This window comes from Pristiophorus japonicus, chromosome 19 (genome assembly GCF_044704955.1).
Source record: "Pristiophorus japonicus isolate sPriJap1 chromosome 19, sPriJap1.hap1, whole genome shotgun sequence".
Lineage (NCBI taxonomy): Eukaryota > Metazoa > Chordata > Chondrichthyes > Pristiophoridae > Pristiophorus > Pristiophorus japonicus.
Window position 1 is genome coordinate 37,191,914 of NC_091995.1, and position 21,613 is coordinate 37,213,526.

A 21,613-nucleotide genomic window follows, 5' to 3' on the forward strand; every position below is an offset into this window, starting at 1 on the left:
TAGTTGTATGCAGACAACATGAGCGCACATCTCTGGATGCGGGCCGATGCGTTGGTATTTATCCCTTTACTCTCGGAAAACAGGGGTATAAGTGGCTTATGGTCAGTTTCCAATTCGAATTTTAACCTAAACAGGTATTGATGCATTATCTTTACCCCATAGACACATGCTAATGCTTCTTTTTCAATCATGCTGTAGGCTCTCTCAGCCTTAGACAGACTCCTGGATGCATAAGCAACTGGTTGCAGTTTCCCAAAATCATTAGCTTGTTGCAATACACACCCGACGCCAAATGATGACGTATCACATACTAGTACCAAACACTTACAGGGATCATACAACACAAGCAATTTGTTTGAGCATAAAAATTTTCTCGCTTTTACAAAGACATTTTCATGGCTTTTGCCCCAAACCCATTCACCCCCTTTTCGTAGTAAGACATGTAGTGGTTCTAGCAGTGTGCTGAGACCCGGTATAAAGTTACTAAAGTAGTTCAAGTGTCCCTGAAATGACCGCAGCTCCGTCACATTCTGTGGCATCAGTGTGCTCTCGATTGCCTCCGTCTTCACGTTGGTGGGCCTGATGCCATCCACCGCAATCCTCCTTCCCAAGAACTCCACTTCAGGCGCCAGGAAAACTCACTTCGAGCGTTTTAACCTGAGCCCCACGCGATTGAGTCGACTAAGAACCTCCTCCAAGTTCTGCAGGTGCTCGACTGTGTTCCAACCTGTGAGCAAGATGTCGTTCTAGAAGACCACGGTGTGCGGGACCGACTTCAGTAAACTTTCCATGTTTCTCTGGAATATCGCTGCTGCTGATCAGATTCCATATAGGCAGCTGTTATAAACAAAAATACCATTGTGCGTGTTGATGATTCCTCCAGTAACTGCATTATGTAGGCTGAAGTCAGATACAGCTTCGTGAACATCTTTCCTCCCACCAGCGTTGCAAAGAGGTCATCGGCCTTTGGTAGTCGGTATTGGTCCTGCAGGGAGAAATGATTGATAGTTACTTTGTAATCGTCACAGTTCTGACAGTGCCGTCTCCCTTAAGGACTGGGACAATAGGACTGGCCCACTCGCTGAACTCGATTGGTGAAATGATGCCCTCTCGTTGCAGCCATTCTAGCTCGATCTCTACCCTTTCTCTCATCATGTACAGTACTGCTCTCGCCTTGCGATGGATGGGTCGCGCACCCGGAATTAGGTGAATCTGCACTTTTGCTCCTTGGAATTTTCCGATGCCTGGTTCGAACAGTGAAGGAAATTTGTTTAAGACCTGGGCACACGAAGTGTCGTCAGCGGGCGATAGCGCTCGGACGTTGTCCCAGTTCCAGTGTATCTTTCCCAGCCAGCCCCTGCCGAGCAGTGTGGGACCATCACCCGGTTCCACCAAGAGTGGTAGCTTGTGCATCCCTCCATCGTAGGAGACCTTTATGGTAGCACTGCCGATTACAGGAATACGTTCTTTCGTGTAAGTTCTTAGTTTCGTGCAAACTGGAGTTAAGTCTGGACTTGAGGCCTTGTTGCACTACAACCGTTCGAAAGTCTTTTTTCCCATGATGGACTGGCTCGTGCCTGTGTCCAGTTCCATTGACACCGGGAATCCATTTAGTTCAACATTCAGCATTATCGGGGGACAATTTGTGGTGAATGTGTGCCCCCCATGTACCTCTGCCTCCTCAGTCTGAGGCTCTGGTTCATTGTTATCCTCCATGGATCTGTCCTCCTCTGCAACATAGTGGTTTGCAGGTTTAACAGGCTTTGCAGCTTGCCTGCACACTCATTGGAGGTGTCTCATTGTTCCCCAGCCCTTGCAAATGTACTCTTTGAATCGGCATGAATGGAAACGATGATCACCCCCGTAGCGCCAACAAGGTGTTAATGGCCTAGCATTCATCACCATTGATGGTGGACTCTGAGTCATCTGTGGACGTGCAGCTGCAGGATGTTTCCAGTAAAGTGGACAAGGGAGAACCAGTTGATGTGGTATATTTGGACTTTCAGAAGGCTTTCGACAAGGTCCCACACAAGAGATTAATGTGCAAAGTTAAAGCACATGGGATTGGGGGTAGTGTGCTGACATGGATTGAGAACTGGTTGTCAGACAGGAAGCAAAGAGTAGGAGTAAATGGGTACTTTTCAGAATGGCAGGCAGTGACTAGTGGGGTACCGCAAGGTTCTGTGCTGGGGCCCCAGCTGTTTACATTGTACATTAATGATTTAGACGAGGGGATTAAATGTAGTATCTCCAAATTTGCGGATGACACTAAGTTGGGTGGCAGTGTGAGCTGCGAGGACGATGCTATGAGGCTGCAGAGTGACTTGGATAGGTTAGGTCAGTGGGGAAATGCATGGCAGATGAAGTATAATGTGGATAAGTGTGAGGTTATCCACTTTGGTGGTAAAAACAGAGAGACAGACTATTATCTGAATGGTGACAGATTAGGAAAAGGGGAGGTGCAACGAGACCTGGGTGTCATGGTACATCAGTCATTGAAGGTTGGCATGCAGGTACAGCAGGCGGTTAAGAAAGCAAATGGCATGTTGGCCTTCATAGCGAGGGGATTTGAGTACAGGGGCAGGGAGGTGTTGCTACAGTTGTACAGGGCCTTGGTGAGACCACACCAGGAGTATTGTGTACAGTTTTGGTCTCCTAACTTGAGGAAGGACATTCTTGCTATTGAGGGAGTGCAGCGAAGATTCACCAGACTGATTCCCGGGATGGTGGACTGACCTATCAAGAAAGACTGGATCAACTGGGCTTGTATTCACTGGAGTTCAGAAGAATGAGAGGGGACCTCATCAAAACGTTTAAAATTCTGACGGGTTTAGACAGGTTAGATGCAGGAAGAATGTTCCCAATGTTGGGGAAGTCCAGAACCAGGGGTCACAGTCTAAGGATAAGGGGTAAGCCATTTAGGACCGAGATGAGGAGAAACTTCTTCACCCAGAGAGTGGTGAACCTGTGGAATTCTCTACCACAGAAAGTAGTTGAGGCCAATTCACTAAATATATTCAAAAGGGAGTTAGATGAAGTCCTTACTACTCGGGGGATCAAGGGGTATGGCGAGAAAGCAGGAAGGGGGTACTGAAGTACATGTTCAGCCATGAACTCATTGAATGGCGGTGCAGGCTAGAAGGGCTGAATGGCCTACTCCTGCACCTATTTTCTATGTTTCTATGTTTCTATGTGTGACCTGCCCTGTACGTTATAATTCGAAAATAACATCATTTTGCTCACAGTACTTGTAGCAGCACTTGCACTTGTGTGTTGAGAGATTTGCTTCGTATTGTCGTTGGTGGCAGTGAACGCCTGAGCTATCGCTATGGCTTTACTCAAGGTTGGGGTCTCTACAGTCAAAAGTTTGTGAAGTATGGTTTCATCGCCAATGCCAAGTATGAAAAAGTCTCTGAGAATGTGCTCCAAATGTCCTTCAAATTCGCAATGTCCTGCAAGGCATCTTAGCTCGGTGACATAACTCGCCACTTCCTGGCCTTCAGACCTTTTGTAGGTGTAGAACCAATACCTCACCATCAGAACGCTTTCCTTCGGGTTCAAATGCTCTTGGACCAGTGTGCACAAATCGTCGTACAATTTCTCTGTGGGTTTCGCTGGAGAGAGCAGAATCTTCATGAGGCCGTACGTTGGTGTCCCACAGACGATGAGGAGGATCGCCCTTCATTTGGCAGTGCTCTCTTCCCCATCTAGCTCGTTGGCCACGAAGTATTGGTATCGCTCCACTAAAGTTTCCCAATCAGCTCCCTCCGAGAATTTCTCCAGGACGCCCACTGTTCTCTGCATCTTTGGGTTTGCTATCTGTATCTCGTCACTGGTTGGTGTATATGGGGAAAGAGTCAGACTGAACATTGTGTGCTCAAAGTGAAGTGTGACTTTATTCTTTTATTGCAGGTCTCCAAGTGCTTCTCCAACCCGTGAAGCCTCCTTAAATACCTGTGCTCCCAAGGGATTATGGGAACCCTTGGGACTCCAGGGGATGAGCCCTCTGCTGGCTGTATAGAGTGAATACAAGTCCACATATATAACAGTAGTAATCTCTGGATTACTTCTGGTGCCACGTGCTACAGAAATAGGAGGATAGACCAAATGAATGTGTGGCTGGAGAGATGGTGCAGGCGGGAGGTTTTAGCTTCCTGAGGAACTGGGATAATTTATTGGGAGGTGGAACCTGTACAAGCTGGATGGATTGCATCTCAACAGAGCCAGGACCAATATCCTCGTGATGGGCGTGGGGGAGGGGGTGGGGTGTGGGTGCTTGCGAGTGCCGTTAGGGAGGTTTAAAGCTAGCTTGGCAGGGGTTGGGAACGGAGAGTAGATTGAGAAAGGAGAGAAACAAAGCTGGAAGTGGAAGGTAGAAAATTAGTAGGCAGGTTTGGAAGGCAGAGGAAACAGAGTCTAGAAAATAGACAATAAGGGAATTTGGCAGTGCTAAATGGTATATACTTCAATGCAAGGAATCTGGCAAATAAGGCAGATGAGCTGAGGGCACAGACAGACACATGGAAGTATGATATTAAAGCTATCACTGAGACATGGTTGAAAGACGGACAGGAATGGAAGCTCAACATTCCCGGTTGCAGGGTTTTTAGATGGGATAGAGGAGGGGATATAAAAGAAGGGGGCTTTGCTCAAATAAACAACTACAGCTATCAGCAGGGGTGATATGTTCGAACAGTCATCAAATGAGGCCATGTGGGTTGAACTGGAGAACACAAAAGGGGTGATCACGCTGCTGGGAGTGTACTGTCGACCTCCAAATAGTCAAAAGGAGAAAGAAGAGAAAATATTTTGGCAAATTGCTGAGAAGTGCAGAAAAAATAAGGGAGAAAGAGAAGGGGATTTCAACTACCCTAATATTAAGTGGGATACAATTGTGTGAAGGGGATAGAGGGTGCAGAAATCCAAAATGTATTCCGGCGCACTTTTTTAGCCAGTACGTAGCAAGCCCAACAAGGGAGAGGGCAATTCTGGACTTCGTTTTATAGTATGAAGCTGGGCAGGTGGAAGGCGTATCAGTTAGGGATCATTAAGGTAATAGTGATCATAATTCAGCTGTATGCATGGTTGTTCTGGAAAAGGACAAAGATAGGCCAGGAATAAAAAATCTCAATTGGGGAAAAGTCAATTGTACTAAGCTGAGATGTGATTTAGCCAAAGTGGACTGGAATCATCAACTTGAAGCTAAATCAGTTTCAGAGCAGTAGGAGGCATTCAAGGAGGAGATTGTGAGGATTCAGAGCAAGTATGTTCTCTCAAAGAAAAAGTGTGGGGCTATCAAATGGATGTTAAGGGGCATACTGGGCATGATAAAGAAAAAAAAGGGAGGCTCAATACTGCAGAAACTCTAGAGGAGTATAGTTAATGCTCATGTGAAATTAAAAAGGAAGTTAGGAAAGCAAAGAGAGAGCATGAAAAAATGTTGGCAAGTAAAATCAAGAAAAACTCAAAGATGTTTTATAAATATATTAAGAGCAAGAGTATAACTAGAGGATTAATCAAGCACTGTCAGCATGGATTTGTTCAAGGATGACCATGTCTGACTAACTGAATTGAATTTTTCGTGGAGGTAACAAGGAGGGTCGATGAGGATAGTGCATTTGATGTAGTTTATATGGATTTTAGCAAAGCTTTTGATAAAGTCCCACATAGCAGACTGGTCACGAAAGTAAAAGCCCATGAGATCCAGGTCAAAGTGGCAAGTTGGATCCAAAATTGGCTCAGAGGCAGGAAACAAAGGCTAATGGTCGATGGGTGTTTTGTGACTGGAAGGATGTTTCCAGTGGGGTTCCGCAGGGCTCAGTACTAGGGCCCTTGCTTTTTGTGGTATATATCAATGATTTAGACTTGAATGTAGGGGGTAGGAGTAAGAAGTTTGCAGATGAAAGAAAAATTGGTTGTGTGGTTGATAATGAAGAAGAAAGCTGCGGACTGCAGGAAGACATCAATAGAATGGGCAGGTGGGCAGAACAGTGGCAAATGGAATTCAATCCAGAGAAGTGAGAGGTAATGCATTTGCGGAGGGCTAACAAGACAAGGGAATAAACAGGAAATGGTAGGACACTGAGAAGTGTATAGGAACAAAGGGACATTGGAGTGCATATCCAGAGATCCCTGAAGGTAACAGGACAGGTAGATAAGCTGGTTAAGGAGGCATATGGGATACTTGTCTTTATTAGCCGAGGCATAGAATATAAGGGCAGGTAGGTTATGTTTGAACTGTATAAAATACTAGTTAGGCCACAGTTGAGTACTGTGTGCAGTTCTAATCACCACATTACAGGAAAGATGTGATTGCATTAGAGAGGGCACAGAGGAGATTTAGGAGGATGTTGCCTGGACTGGAGAATTTTAGCTTTGATGAAAGATTGGATAGACTGGAGTTGTTTTCTTTGCAACAGAGGAGGTTGAGGAGAGCCCTTATTGAGGTGTATAACATTATGAGGGGCCTGGATAGAGTGCCTAGAAAGGACCTATTTCCCTTAGCAGAGGAGTCAACATCCAGGGTGCATAGATTTAAGGTATTTGATAGGAGATTTAGAGAGGATTTGAGGAGAAATATTTTTACCCAGACTGTGGTGAGGGTCTGGAACTCACGTGTCGAAAGGGTGCAAGAGGGATACATTCACCCACATTTCAAAAGTACTTGGATATGCACTTGAAATGCCAAAACCTATGAGGCTTTAGACTAAGAGCTGGAAAGTGAGATTAGGCTGGATAGCTATTTGTCGGTCGGCACAGACACGATGGGCTGAATGGCCTCCTTCCATGCTGTAAATTTCTATGATTGTATGATTTTTCCTTCTATCTCACCCCACACTCCAAGAGTGCTGCTGTTACTGCTACTGGCATCAGATATACATTGTTCGTCTTGTGACATGTTAAAGAAACTGGTCACGATTCATCTGCAACAAGGTAAAGATTGTCGGGACATTACCTTCCTTTCTCGCATTCTCAACAAATGTGAATAGTTATTATAAAACATACTGACCATTCCATTACAATAGCAATCGGTGTAATTTTCCTCCTGTCTTTTCAATGCCGCTAACTCATCATGACCGGAGAGACTCCTTTCTTGGTGTATTAGAAACACTTTCCTTGTTTCTCACAAACATATTTACACACATCACCATTCCACACGTCCGTTGTAAACCTATGATGTTGTGGCTCCTGATTTTAACCAGGTTTTATTTCTGATGCTTGTAGATTCTGAAAACATACCACCTTCTGGCGGAACCCACCGGCACCTGCGATTATTTCAGACTTGAAGTTACGGTCAAAGGCAAAGTGGAATTTGTGGGTGAGTATCGTATGACCCCAACTTTTCATAGAATAAGAGAAATTTACAGCATAGAAGGAGGCCATTTGACTCAACCTGCCTGTGCTGGCTCTTTAAAGAAGCAGTCTTGCTAAATCCCACTCTCGCGCTTAATGTCCGTAACCATGTATGTTCTTGATCTTCAAGTACCTGTCAAACTCCCGATTAAAATTATTAATGGAATTAGCTTCCACCACCTTTCCAGGGAGAGATTTGCAGATCCCGACAACTCTCAGAAAATAGCTCTTCGTCTCCCCTCTCGATTTTTATCAATGATTTTTAAATTTAAGGCCTTGGGTTATTGACCCACACGGCAGAGGGAATAGTTTTTCTCTATGGACTCTGACAAAACCTCTAAACAGCTTGAAAACCTCTATTAAGTAACCTTTTAACCCTCCCTCATCGCTGGCATTATCCCGGTAAACCTCCTCTGTACCCGATCGAATGTCTTTACATCTTTCCTGAAGTGTGGTGCCCAGAATGTCTACAATGCTCTAGCTGAGGCCTAACCAGTTATGTATCAACTTCCAGCATCATCTTTTGGCTTTTATATTCTATGCCGCTATTTATAAACCCAAGTAGACAATATGTTTCTTAAACACCAAATCAGCTTGCCCTGCCACATTTAACGATTTCCGTACAAAATCATCACACTATCTAGTATTGTGCAATGAGAAATGGTTAATGGTTACCTTGTCGTAGAGTGGCCATTAGGGAAGAGTGACCATAATATGATAGAATTTTATATTAAGTTTGAAAGTGATTTAGTTAAATCGAAAATAATTTCTTAAATCTAAACAAAGGAAACCATGTAGGTATGAGGGCGAGTTAGCTAAGGTAGATTGGAAAACTATATTAAAAGGTACAACGTTAGAGGAGCAATGGCTAGCATTTAAATAATTAATACAACATTGAAATCAAGTATACATTTTTTGAGCACAAAAACCCCACGGGAAAAGTGGTTGAACCGTGGCTAACAAGAGAAGGAAAATATACTTTTAAATCAAGGGAAGAGTCTTATAATGTTGCCAAAGAGCTGTAAATCTGAGGATTGGGAGGATTTTAGAATTGTGCAAAGGAGGACAAAGAAATTGATTTAAAAAATGAGAAAATAAGAAATAGGAGCAGGAGTAGGCCATTGGCCCCTCGAGCGTGCTCTGCCATTTAATACGATCACGGCTGATCTGATCATGGATTCAGGTCCACTTTGCTGCCCGCGCCACATAACCCCTTATTCCCTTATTGGTTAAGATACTGCCTATCTCTGTCTTAAATTTATTCAATGACCCAGCTTCCATAGATCTCTGAGGCAGCGAATTCCACAGATTTACATCCCTCTGAGAGAAGAAATTCCTCCTCATCTCAGTTTTAAATGGGCGGCCCCTTATTCTAAGATTATGGCCCATAGTTTTAGTCTCCCCTATCAGTGGAAACATTCTCTCTGCATCCATTGTGTCAAGCCCCATCATAATCTTATAGGTTTCAATAAGATCACCTCTCATTCTTCTGAATTCCAATGAGTAGAGGCCCAACCTACTCAATAGGTTCCGCATAAGTCAACCCCCACAACTCCGGAATCAACATAGTGACCCTTCTCTGAATTGCCTCCAAAGCAAGTATATCCTTTCTTAAATATGGAAACCAAACCTGTATGCAGTATTCTACATATGGCCTCACCAAAGCCCTGTATAACTGTAGCAAGACTTCCCTGCTTTTATACACCATCTTCTTTGCAATAAAGACCAAGATTCCATTGGCCTTCCTGATCACTTGCTGTACGTGAATACTAACCTTTTGTGTTTCATGCACCAGGATCCCCAGGTCCTGCTGTACTGCAGCACTTCACAATTTTTCTCCATTTAAATAATAACTTGCTCTTCGATTTTTTTTTTTCTGCCAAAGTGCATAACCTCACACTTTCCAACATTATATTCCATCTGCCAAATTTTGCCCAATCACTTAGCCTGTCTATGTCCTTTTGCACTTTTTTTGTGTCCTCCTCACACATTGCTTTTCCTCCGATCTTTGTGTCATCAGCAAACTTGGCTTTGTTACACTTGGTTCTTCATCCAATTCGTTAATATAGATTGTAAATAGTTGGGGTCCCAGCACTGATTCCTGCGGCACCCCACAAGTTACTGATTGCCAACCCGAGAATGACCCATTTATCCCGACTCTCTGTTTTCTGTTAGTTAACCAATCCTCTATCCATGCTAATATATTACCCCCAACCCCGTAATTTTTTATCTTGTGCAGTTACCTTTTATGTGGCAGCTTGTCAAATGCCTTCTGGAAGTCCAAATAAACCACATCTGCTGGTTCCCCTTTATGCACCCTGTTTGTTACATCCTCTAAGAATTCCAGCAAATTTGACAAACGTGACTTCCCCTTCATAAATCCATGCTGACTCTGCCTGACTGAATTATGCTTTTCCACATGTCCTGCTACTGCTTCTTTAATACTGGATTCCAACATTTCCCCAACCACAGCTGTCAGGCTAACTGGGCTATCGTTTCCTGCTTTTTGTCTGCCTCTTTTTTAAATAGGTGTGTTACATTTGCAGTTTTCCAGTCTGCTGGGACCTCCCCAAAATCATGGGAATTTTGGTAAATTACAACCAATGCATTCTCTATCCCTGCTACTACTTCTCTTAAGACCCTAGGATGCGAGCCATCAGGTCCAGGGGATTTATCTGCCTTTAGTCTTATTATCTTACTGAGTGCCATCTCCTTTGTGATTGTGATTGTGGTAAGTTCCTCCCCCCCCTATAGCCACTTGATTATCCACTGTTGGGATATTTTTAGTGTCCTCTAACATAAAGACTGATACAAAGTTTTTGTTCAGTGTTTCTGCCATCTCCATGTCCCCCATTACTAATTCCCCGGTCTCGTCCTCTAAGGGACAACCATTTACATTAGCCACTCTTTTCCTATTTATATACATATAGACACTCTTGCTATCTGTTTTTATATTTCGTGCTCGTTTATTTTCATAGTTTATCTTCTTAATCATTTTTTTAGTCATTCTTTGCTGGCTTTTAAAAGCTTCCCAATCTTCTGTCCTCCCACTAGTTTTGGCCACTTTGTATGCCCTTGTTTTTAATTGGATACCGTCCTTTATTTCTTTAGTTAGCCACGGATGGCTATCTTTTCTATTACACCTTTTCCTCCTAACTGGAATATATTTTTCTTGAGAGTAATGAAATATCTCCTTAATTGTACGCCACCGTTCACCACCGTCCTATACTTTAATGTATTTTCCCGGTCCACTTTAGCCAACTCTGCCCTCATATTTTGGCAGTCTTCTTAATTTAACCTTAGTATGCTGATTCGAGATCCAACTTTCTCGCCCTTCATCTGAATTTGAAATTCAACCATACTATGATCACTCATTCCAAGGGGATCCTTTACTAGGAGATTGTTTATTAATCATGTCCCATTATACAGGACCAGTTCGAAGATAGCCTGCCCCTTGGTTGGTTCCGTTACTTACTGCTCAAGGAACCCATCCCTTCTGCACTCTATGAACTCTTCCTCAAGGCTACCCTGACCAATTTGATTTGTCCAATCAATATGGAGCTTAAATTCACCCTTTTTACAAGCCCCACTATTTCTTGGTTTATACACTAGCCAATAGAGTTGCTACTGTTAGGGGTCCTATAGACTACGCCCACCTCCTTATTATTCCTTATCTCCACCTAAACTGGAAGTTAGCAAATATAACCCCGCTATTTAAGAAAGGAGGGAGAGCGTCAACATCGAACTCCGAACCAGTTAGCCTGGCATAAATTTAAGCTCCATATTGATTGGATATATCAAATTGATCAGGGTAGCCTTGAGGAAGGATTCATAGAGTGCATAAGGGATGGGTTCCTTGAGCAGTAAGTAATGGAACCAACCAAGGGACAGGCTATCTTAGATCTGGTCCTGTGTAATGAGACATGATTAATATGGAAAAAGCTAGATTATATTATTAAGGATATGGTAATAGGCCACTTAGAAAAATAATAATAATTCTTGACAAATTTGAGGTTGTAACTAGCAGAATAGATAAGGGGGAAACCAGTAGGTGTGGTGTATTTTGTACTTGTATTTTCACAGGCATTCGATAAGGTGCCACATAAGAGGTTATTGAACAAACTGAGGGCTCATGGGATTTGGGTAATTTACGAGCATGGATTGAGGATTGGGTAATGGACAGCAACAGAGAGTAGAAATAAATTAGTCATTTTCGGGTTGGTGGACTAGTGGGGTTCCGCAAGGACCAGAGATTGTCTTCACAATCTATATCAATGATTTGGATGAGGGCACTAAATATAATATATCTAAGTTTGCTGATGATGCAAATTTAGGTGGGAATTTAAATTGTGAGGAGCATGCAAAGGGTCCTCAAGGTGATATAGACAGGCTAAGTTATTGGGGAAGTGCATGGCAAATGGAATATAATATGGAGAAATGTGAAGTTAACCAATTTGGAAGGAAAAATAGAAAAGCAGAGTATTTTTAAATGGTGAGAGATTGGGAAATGTTGGTGTACAGAGGGAGCTGGGTTTCCTTGTACATGAATGACTGAAAGTTAAGTCGGCGGCAGTCGGGAGCAGCGTCGAGGAGGTGCGTGGAGAGGCCGATAAAAGGCGGGACTTGTGCAGCTACAGGGAGAAGGCAAAAAGAAGTAGAAAGAAATCAAAAGGTGACGTCACAGCCAAGAGGGTAAGTGATTGGCTGGTGATTGGTGAGTAGTTTTTCTTTTTTCTCTTCTATATCAGTGAGTAACTTTTAACATTGTTGTTGCCAATTTAAGTGTATATAAGGGTTAAATCATGGCAGGAGAGCTCGGTCGGGTGTTATGCTCCTCCTGTACCATGTGGGAACTCAGGGACACTTCCGGTGTCCCTGACGATTACGTGTGCGGGAAGTGTATCCGCCTCCAGCTCCTGACAGACCGTGTTGCGGAGTTGGAGCTGAGGGTGGATTTACTCTGGAGCATCCACGATGCTGAGAATGACGTGAGTATCACGTGTAGTGAGTTGGTCTTACCACAGGGAAAGGGTCCACAGCCAGATAGGGAATGGAAGACCAACAGGAAGAGCAGTGCAAGGAAGGTAGTGCAGGAGTCCCCTGTGGTCATCCCCCTGCAAAACAGATACACAGCTTTGGGTACTGTTGAGGGGGATGACTCATCAGGGGAGGGCAGCAGCAGCCAAGTTCATGGCACCGTGGCTGGCTCTGCTGCACAGGAGGGCAGGAAAAAGAGTGGGAGAGCAATAGTGATTGGGGATTCAATGGTGAGGGGAATAGATAGGCGTTTCTGCGGCCGCAACCGAGACTCCAGGATGGTATGTTGCCTCCCTGGTGCAAGGGACTAGGATGTCTCGGAGCGGGTGCAGGACATTCTAAAAAGGGAGGGAGAACAGCCAGTTGTCGTGGTGCACATTGGTACCAACGACATAGGTAAAAAGAGGGATGAGGTCCTACGAAACGAATTTAAGGAGCTAGGAGCTAAATTAAAAAGTAGGACCTCAAAAATAGTAATCTCGGGATTGCTACCAGTGCCACGTGATAGTCAGAGTAGGAATCGCAGGATAGTGCAGATCAATACGTGGCTTGAGCAGTGGTGCAACAGGGAGGGATTCAAATTCCTGGGGCATTGGAACCGGTTCTGGGGGAGGTGGGACCAGTACAAACCGGACGGTCTGCACCTGGGCAGGACCGGAACCAATGTCCTAGGGGGAGTGTTTGCTAGTGCTGTTGGGGAGGATTTAAACTGATATGGCAGGGGGATGGGAACCAATGCAGGGAGACAGAGGGAAACAAAAAAGAGGCAAAAGCAAAAGACAGAAAGGAGATGAGGAAAAGTGGAGGGCAGAGAAACCCAAGGCAAAGAACAAAAAGGGCCACTGTACAGCAAAATTCTAAAAGGACAAAGGGTGTTAAAAAAACAAGCCTGAAGGCTTTGTGTCTTATTGCAAGGAGTATCCGCAATAAAGTGGATGAATTAACTGTGCAAATAGATGTTAACAAATATGATGTGATTGGGATTACGGAGACGTGGCTCCAGGATGATCAGGGCTGGGAACTCAACATCCAGGGGTATTCAACATTCAGGAAGGATAGAATAAAAGGAAAAGGAGGTGGGGTAGCATTGCTGGTTAAGGAGCAAATTAAGGCAATAGTTCGGAAGGACATTAGCTTGGATGATGTGGAATCTATATGGGTAGAGCTGCAGAATACCAAAGGACAAAAAACGTTAGTGGGAGTTGTGTACAGACCTCCAAACAGTAGTAGTGATGTTGGGGAGGGCATCAAACATGAAATTAGGGGTGCGTGCAATAAAGGTGCAGCAGTTATAATGGGTGACTTTAATATGCACATAGATTGGGCTAACCAAACTGGAAGCAATACGGTAGAGGAGGATTTCCTGGAGTGCATAAGGGATGGTTTTTTAGACCAATATGTCGAGGAACCAACTAGGGGGGAGGCCATCTTAGACTGGGTGTTGTGTAATGACAGAGGATTAATTAGCAATCTCGTTGTGCGAGGCCCCTTGGGGAAGAGTGACCATAATATGGTGGAATTCTGCATTAGGATGGAGAATGAAACAGTTAATTCAGAGACCATGGTCCAGAACTTAAAGAAGGCTAACTTTGAAGGTATGAGGCGTGAATTGGCTAGGATAGATTGGCGAATGATACTGAAGGGGTTGACTGTGGATGGGCAATGGCAGACATTTAGAGACCGCATGGATGAACTACAACAATTGTACATTCCTGTCTGGTGTAAAAATAAAAAAGGAAAGGTGGCTCAACCGTGGCTATCAAGGGAAATCAGGGATAGCATTAAAGCCAAGGAAGTGGCATACAAATTGGCCAGAAATAGCAGAGAACCCGGGGACTGGGAGAAATTTAGAACTCAGCAGAGGAGGCCAAAGGGTTTGATTAGGGCAGGGAAAATGGAGTACGAGAAGAAGCTTGCAGGGAACATTAAGACGGATTGCAAAAGTTTCTATAGATATGTAAAGAGAAAAAGGTTGGTAAAGACAAACGTAGGTCCCCTGCAGTCAGAATCAGGGGAAGTCATAACGGGGAACAAAGAAATGGCGGACCAATTGAACAAGTACTTTGGTTCGGTATTCACTGAGGAGGACACAAACAACCTTCCGGATATAAAAGGGGTCGGAGGGTCTAGTAAGGAGGAGGAACTGAGGGAAATCCTTATTAGTCGGGAAATTGTGTTGGGGAAATTGATGGGATTGAAGGCCGATAAATCCCCAGGGCCTGATGGACTGCATCCCAGAGTACTTAAGGAGGTGGCCTTGGAAATAGTGGATGCATTGACAGTCATTTTCCAACATTCCATTGACTCTGGATCAGTTCCTATGGAGTGGAGGGTAGCCAATGTAACCCCACTTTTTAAAAAAGGAGGGAGAGAGAAAACAGGGAATTACAGACCGGTCAGCCTGACATCGGTAGTGGGTAAAATGATGGAATCAATTATTAAGGATGTCATCGCAGTGCATTTGGAAAGAGGTAATATGATAGGTCCAAGTCAGCATGGATTTGTGAAAGGGAAATCATGCTTGACAAATCTTCTGGAATTTTTTGAGGATGTTTCCAGTAGAGTGGACAAGGGAGAACCAGTTGATGTGGTATATTTGGACTTTCAGAAGGCTTTCGACAAGGTCCCGCACAAGAGATTAATGTGCAAAGTTAAAGCACATGGGATTGGGGGTAATGTGCTGACATGGATTGAGAACTGGTTGTCAGACAGGAAGCAAAGAGTAGGAGTAAATGGGGACTTTTCAGAATGGCAGGCAGTGACTAGTGGGGTACCGCAAGGTTCTGTGCTGGGGCCCCAGCTGTTTACACTGTACATTAATGATTTAGACGAGGGGATTAAATGTAGTATCTCCAAATTTGCGGATGACACTAAGTTGGGTGGCAGTGTGAGCTGCAAGGAGGATTCTATGAGGCTGCAGAGTGACTTGGATAGGTTAGGTGAGTGGGCAAATGCATGGCAGATGAAGTATAATGTGGATAAATGTGAGGTTATCCACTTTGGTGGTAAAAACAGAGAGACAGACTATTATCTGAAAGGTGACAGATTAGGAAAAGGGCAGGTGCAAAGAGACCTGGGTGTCATGGTACATCAGTCATTGAAGGTTGGCATGCAGGTACAGCAGGCAGTTAAGAAAGCAAATGGCATGTTGGCCTTCATAGCGAGGGGATTTGAGTACAAGGGCAGGGAGGTGTTGCTACAATTGTACAGGGCCTTGGTGAGGCCACACCTGGAGTATTGTGTACAGTTTTGGTCTCCTAACCTGAGGAAGGACATTCTTGCTATTGAGTGAGTGCAGCGAAGGTTCACCAGACTGATTCCCGGGATGGCGAGACTGACCTATCAAGAAAGACTGGATCAACTGGGCTTGTATTCACTGGAGTTCAGAAGAATGAGAGGGGACCTCATAGAAACGTTTAAAATTCTGACGGGGTTCGACAGGTTAGATGCAGGAAGAATGTTCCCAATGTTGGGGAAGTCCAGAACCAGGGGACACAGTCTAAGGATAAGGGGGAAGCCATTTAGGACCGAGATGAGGAGGAATTTCTTCACCCAGAGAGTGGTGAACCTGTGGAATTCTCTACCACAGAAAGTTGTTGAGGTCAATTCACTAAATATATTCAAAAAGGAGTTAGATGAAGTCCTTACTACTAGGGGAATCAAGGGGTATGGTGAGAAAGCAGGAATGGGGTACTGAAGTTGCATGTTCAGCCATGAACTCATTGAATGGCGGTGCAGGCTAGAAGGGCTGAATGGCCTACTCTTGCACCTATTTTCTATGTTTCTATGTTTCTATGTTTCTAGGTGCAGCAAGCAATAAAGAAAGCAAATGGTGTGTTGGCCTTTATTATAAGAGAATTTGAGAATAAGAGTAAAGACATCTTACTGCAATTATATAGGGCCTTGGTGGGACCACACCTGGAGTACTGTGTACAGTTTTGGTCTCCTTACCTAAGAAACGATATACTTGCCATAGAAGGAGTGCAACATAGGTTCTGGGATGGGGGGATTGTCCTATGAGTAGAGATTGAGTAGACTAGGTCTATATTCTCTAGAGTTTAGAAGAATTAGAGGTGATCTCATTGAACCGTACAAAATTATTACAAGGCTTGACAGGGTCGATGCAGGGAGGATGTTTCCCCTGGCTGGGGAGTCTAGAACCTGGGGTTGCTGTCTCAGAATAATGGTGAATCATTTAGGCCTGAGATCAAGAGAAACTTCTTCACTCATAGGGTGATGAATCTTTGGAATTCTCTACCCCAGATGTCTGTGGATGCTCAGTCATTGATTATATTCACGACAGAGACTGATAGATTTTTGAATATTAAGGGAACCAAGGGATTTGTGGATAGTGCAGGGAAGTGGAGTTGAGGTCGACGATCAGCCCTAATCTTATTGAATGTCGGAGCAGGCTCGAGAGGCCAAATGGCCTACTCCTGCTACTATTTCTTTTGTTCTTATGCTAATTTAACTATACTGTCTTTCCATATTGGTCCTCTCAATGTCCATCACTTCACAGTTTTTCGCATTGAGCTCCATCTGCCACGCTTGTGTGCATTGTACCATTCTATGAGTATAAGAAAATAAGAAATAGGAACGGGTGTATGCCCTATGGCCCCTCGAACCTGCTCTGCCATTCAATAAGATCTTGGCTGATCATCAACCTCAACTCCACTTTCCCGCCCAATCTCCATAATCCCTTGATTCCCCTCGACTCCAACAATCGACCTATCTTAGCCTTGAATATATTCAGAGACTCAGCATCCACAGCCCTCTGGGGCTGATAATTTCAAAGAATTACAACTCTCTGAGTGAAGAAATTCCTCCTCATTTCTGTCTTAAGTGACCTTCCTCTTATCCTGAGACTGTGACCCCTAGTTTTAGACATGCTAGCCAGGGGAAACAACCTCTCAGTATCGAGCCTGTCAATCCCCTTCAGAATCCTGTATGTTTCACTGAGATCACCTCTCAGTCTTCTTCTCCAGAGAGTATAGGCCCATTCTACACAATCTCTCATCATAAGACAGCCCACTCATCCCTGGAATCAATCTAGTGAACCTCCAGTTTACCGCTTCCAAGGCAAGTACATAATGCTTTAAGAAAGGAGACCAAAACGGTGCACAGGACTTCAGGTGTGGTCTCACCAAGGCCCTGTACAATTATAGCAAGACTTCATTACTCTTGTACTCCAACACCCTTGCAATAAAATGCATGCCATTTGCCTTCCAATTGCTTGCTGTACCTGCATGTTGGCTTTCTGTGTTCCTTGCACAAGGACACCCAAATCTGTCTGAACACCAACATTTAAAGTTTCTCACTACTTAACAAATATTATATTTTTTTATTCTTTGTACCAAAGTGAATAACCTCACATTTCCTTACATTATACTCCATCTGCCACCTTACTGCCCATTCACTTAGTCTATCTATATCCCTTTGCAGACACTTTGTGTTCTCCTCACAGCTTACTGTCCCACCTATCTTTTATCGTCAGCAAACTTGCATACATTACACTCAATCCCTTCATCTAGGTCATTAATATAGATTGTAAAGAACTGAGGTCTCAGCACTGATCCTTGCAGCAACCCACTAGTTGCAGCCTGACAAACTGAAAATGACCTGTTTTTCCCTACTCTCTATTTTCTGTCCATTGACCAATCCTCTATTCATGCTAATACATTACCTCCAATCCTATGAGCCCTTATCTTGTGGAATAACCTTTTATGTGGCACCTTGTCGAATGCCTTTTGAAAATCAAATATATACTACATCCATTGGTTCCCCTTTATCAACCCCGCTAGTTACATCCTCAAAAATCTTAAATAAATTTGTCAAACACGATTTCCCTTTCATAAAATTATCTTGACTCTGCCTAGTTATTCTATATATGTCATCCTGAAGTCAACTCTGTTGCCAAGTTTTGTAAATAAAATTATGGGATGATATGATAAACTCTCTTAAGACACGGAGAAGGTGATGACCATTCATCTCAATTGCATATTTAAAATATCGCACGACACTGTATCTCAGAGAGGTGACTGTTCATGCTTATATGTTGAATTGTGAGAAAACTCTACTTCATTAGTCCAACTCGACATACACCATTTTAAAATCACAAAATAATAAAATATTCCAACATATTCATGAACTTGTTGCATGCTACAAAACAGAAGCAAAGAAGGTGGAAATCCAAAAGCTGATAGTATGGACACGGTAATTTCTCTCTACTAAAAATTCCCCCAATGAACAGGAAGAGTTGGTTATTAATAGATGCACATTGAATGAATAGAATGACAATAAGGGTTTCCATTCTCACAGAACCCCCAGATTACGGCAACTATGAAGATTACGCCGACCCTTTCATGGCGGACCAGCCGCTTGGTGCAATTGGCTGGTTCGATCTTCGAACACGGAGAAGGAGAGATGCCCCGGCTGCTGATCAAGCTGCAACCATTTATTATGAAGTCTGTGTGTGGTCAGTGTCACAAACCTCTTCCACAGAAAACATTGTGTGAAAAGGGAACAGGGCAAATATTAATTCTTTGGGGCAGGAAACAAGGTGCATTTCTGTAAAGGCATTACACATTTTCCAGAATTCACTTTGCAATATTAACAATTGATGATCAGATATTAATTATGTATTTATTTCTTTCCTACCATCCTTTCTTCCTTCCTTCCTCCCAACCTTCCTTGTTTCCTTTCTTTCTTTCGTTCGTCCTTTCGTTCCTTTCTTTCTCTCTTTTCTTTCATTGTTTCTTTCACTCCTTCATTTCTGTCTCTCCTTTCTTTCTTTCGTTCTTTCTCTCATCCTTTCTTACTTTCTTTCTTGCTTTCTTTCTTTAATTCTTTTTTTTTTCTCTCCTTTCTTTCTTTCTATCCTTCCTTCGAACTGTCTTTCCTCCATTCTATATATGTGATTGAAAACTGATGCTGCATCAGGATAGGTACGCAGGCCATAACATAAAGACTGAAATTGCGTTCTTGATATGATGTCAGGTGGTGTTGGTAAGACATGACTTGTGTCCCCAGATTAAAGGATCCTCTAACCCTGTGTTTTGAAACACGCGATCATCTCCGTTCAAATCGCTCACCAAGCAATGTCTTGTCAATGCACAAAGAATTCTCCCTTTCTGTCTTGTATAAAGTGAAACTTTGCATTAGCTGTCCCTTCGTACCCACAACACCCAGCGGAACTCTGATTGCACTCGGTACTAATTGATACAATTTGATAACGAATTGATTCGGTCTTTATTGCTCTGTTTCACAAAGTCATCAACGCAATGGTGACAAGAATCAGAAAGTCACTGGAATGGCGATTGTGGACATCTCACTTCTCAGTGGATTTGAGCCGGAAAAGTCAGATCTGGATCAGGTCAGACTTTCTTTCCTCCCGAGGTCAATGTTCGCAAGCGATTTATTGGGCAATGATCTAAATTATTAACTTGTTAAAACACCCACTGCGTGTTTCTTGTCATGTCATGCAATCAATTCTAGCTTTTGGGGCATTTAAAATTACCTGTGTTATGTTTTTAACTGATTCAGGAGCAAGTTAAAATATTTAACATAATAATGCCTCACAAGTACATTGTTATCGTTTAATACAGAGACTGGGGCAGTTCATATGTTAACATGGTCCTGTAATCTAATTATGAAATTGATCTGAAGTTACTAAGAATGCTCTCGCTCGTAAGGGAAGTTTTCGGATCAAAGTGATCTTAATAAGAAAAAAATATATCTTTAATACTGAATAAAATAGGATCGGGGAAAACAGTACTGTCTGAAGATAGATTACCTTGAAATTCCATGTACAAATATAATATAGTCCCTGGTATATTTCGTTTAGAAATGTTTTCAGCCAAGACCAGTTCTGCTGACCCGTGGTGAGGGAAGTTTACAGAAATAAGGAAAGTGAGATTGTAGTCAATGATTTTGAATGTTCTTTAATTCCAAAGTCTCATATAATTGATAACGTTTAAAAATATATATTGTGAAAAATATCCTAGTCAAGTATATTTATAAACATAGGGTTATGATTAAATTTAATCTCACATGATAGTGCTTTTTCTTAATACTCTCTTTTACTTATAAATGGCTTGTGGATTTGAAATGTGTCTAGAAATTTGTTAATTACCATGATTCTTTAGGGATTGATGTGTCAGGGTACAATTTAGCATCTGCTGAAAGTGCAGGATGTGTGATTCGTGCGTGTTGACTTCTTTTTGTCGCCACATTGTGAAATGACACAGCCAAGATAGTCTTGAGATAGGAAGTGGGACAATAAGCTCAGGATGATTCGTTACATGCGGGGATGATAAATTGATTGGCCACCTGGTTGTTTGTAGGAACTATCGATATCTGGGTACCATGTTCACAACAACACTTATCAGGCCATAATGTTCAAAAGGACAGTGTGCGTGACGAGTGGCCAATAAATACCATGAGCTAGGCGTCACAATTTTCTGCACATTCACGATCAAAAACATCGATGAAGGTTACTTCTATACACAGGGGGGAAATGGTGTAATTGTGTGTATTTCTAAGTATGACAACTGCTTAGAGACAGAGCGTGTATCAAAAACTTGGTCAAACACAATAAAAGGATTAAGTTACAAAACATAATTAGCTGTCAGATGCAAATTATCTTCCAATGAGGACAGGCACAGAGGGACTACGATACGGACTACGATCCTTGGACATGCTGATGGACAGGGATGAGATGGTCCACGTTCATCACAACGTGCAATTCGATTATTGGCCCATTTTGTCTCCCCAATGTTTCCGCTCAGTCTCGGCTGTTGTAGGTCCTTGGGAGCTTCCAACTCCCAAAGTGAGCTGAGTAGAAAGGATTACTGCCGATATACAGGCAGGTTTGCATGAGCATGACCCAGTGTAACAGCGAATACAAAGCAATATCCTTTCCCCAATAATTCCCTTGGTAGATATAAGGAACGTTGTGATAATGTGGACTGAGAACCATCAGTACTAAAACAGAGAGCCTTACATCAGTGCATAAAAATGCACAGCAAGAAACGTGTTTGTCAGCATCTGTGGAGAGAAAGCAGAGTTAATTTTTCGGGTCGACGACCCTTCATTAACCCTTCGTCGACCTGAAACGTTAACTCTGCTTTTCCCTCCACAGATGCTGCTTGACACGCTGAGATTTCCAGCATTTTCTCTTTTTATTTCAGTTTCCAGCATTCGCTGTTATGCAGAAGAAAGATGT

General features: G+C 43.1%; 1 protein-coding gene across 1 annotated transcript in view; it reads left to right on the forward strand.

Annotated features, from left to right (window-relative positions):
- The window catches only part of LOC139230174 (complement C4-like), a 231,338-nt gene that overhangs the window by 197,468 nt on the left and 12,257 nt on the right, over positions 1-21,613 (forward strand). Inside the window, exons 32-35 of the mRNA XM_070862016.1 lie at positions 7,225-7,322; positions 12,945-12,949; positions 18,718-18,871; positions 19,660-19,762. Coding sequence (XP_070718117.1) covers positions 7,225-7,322; positions 12,945-12,949; positions 18,718-18,871; positions 19,660-19,762 — 360 coding nt within the window. The remainder of the gene's footprint in view (positions 1-7,224; positions 7,323-12,944; positions 12,950-18,717; positions 18,872-19,659; positions 19,763-21,613) is intronic.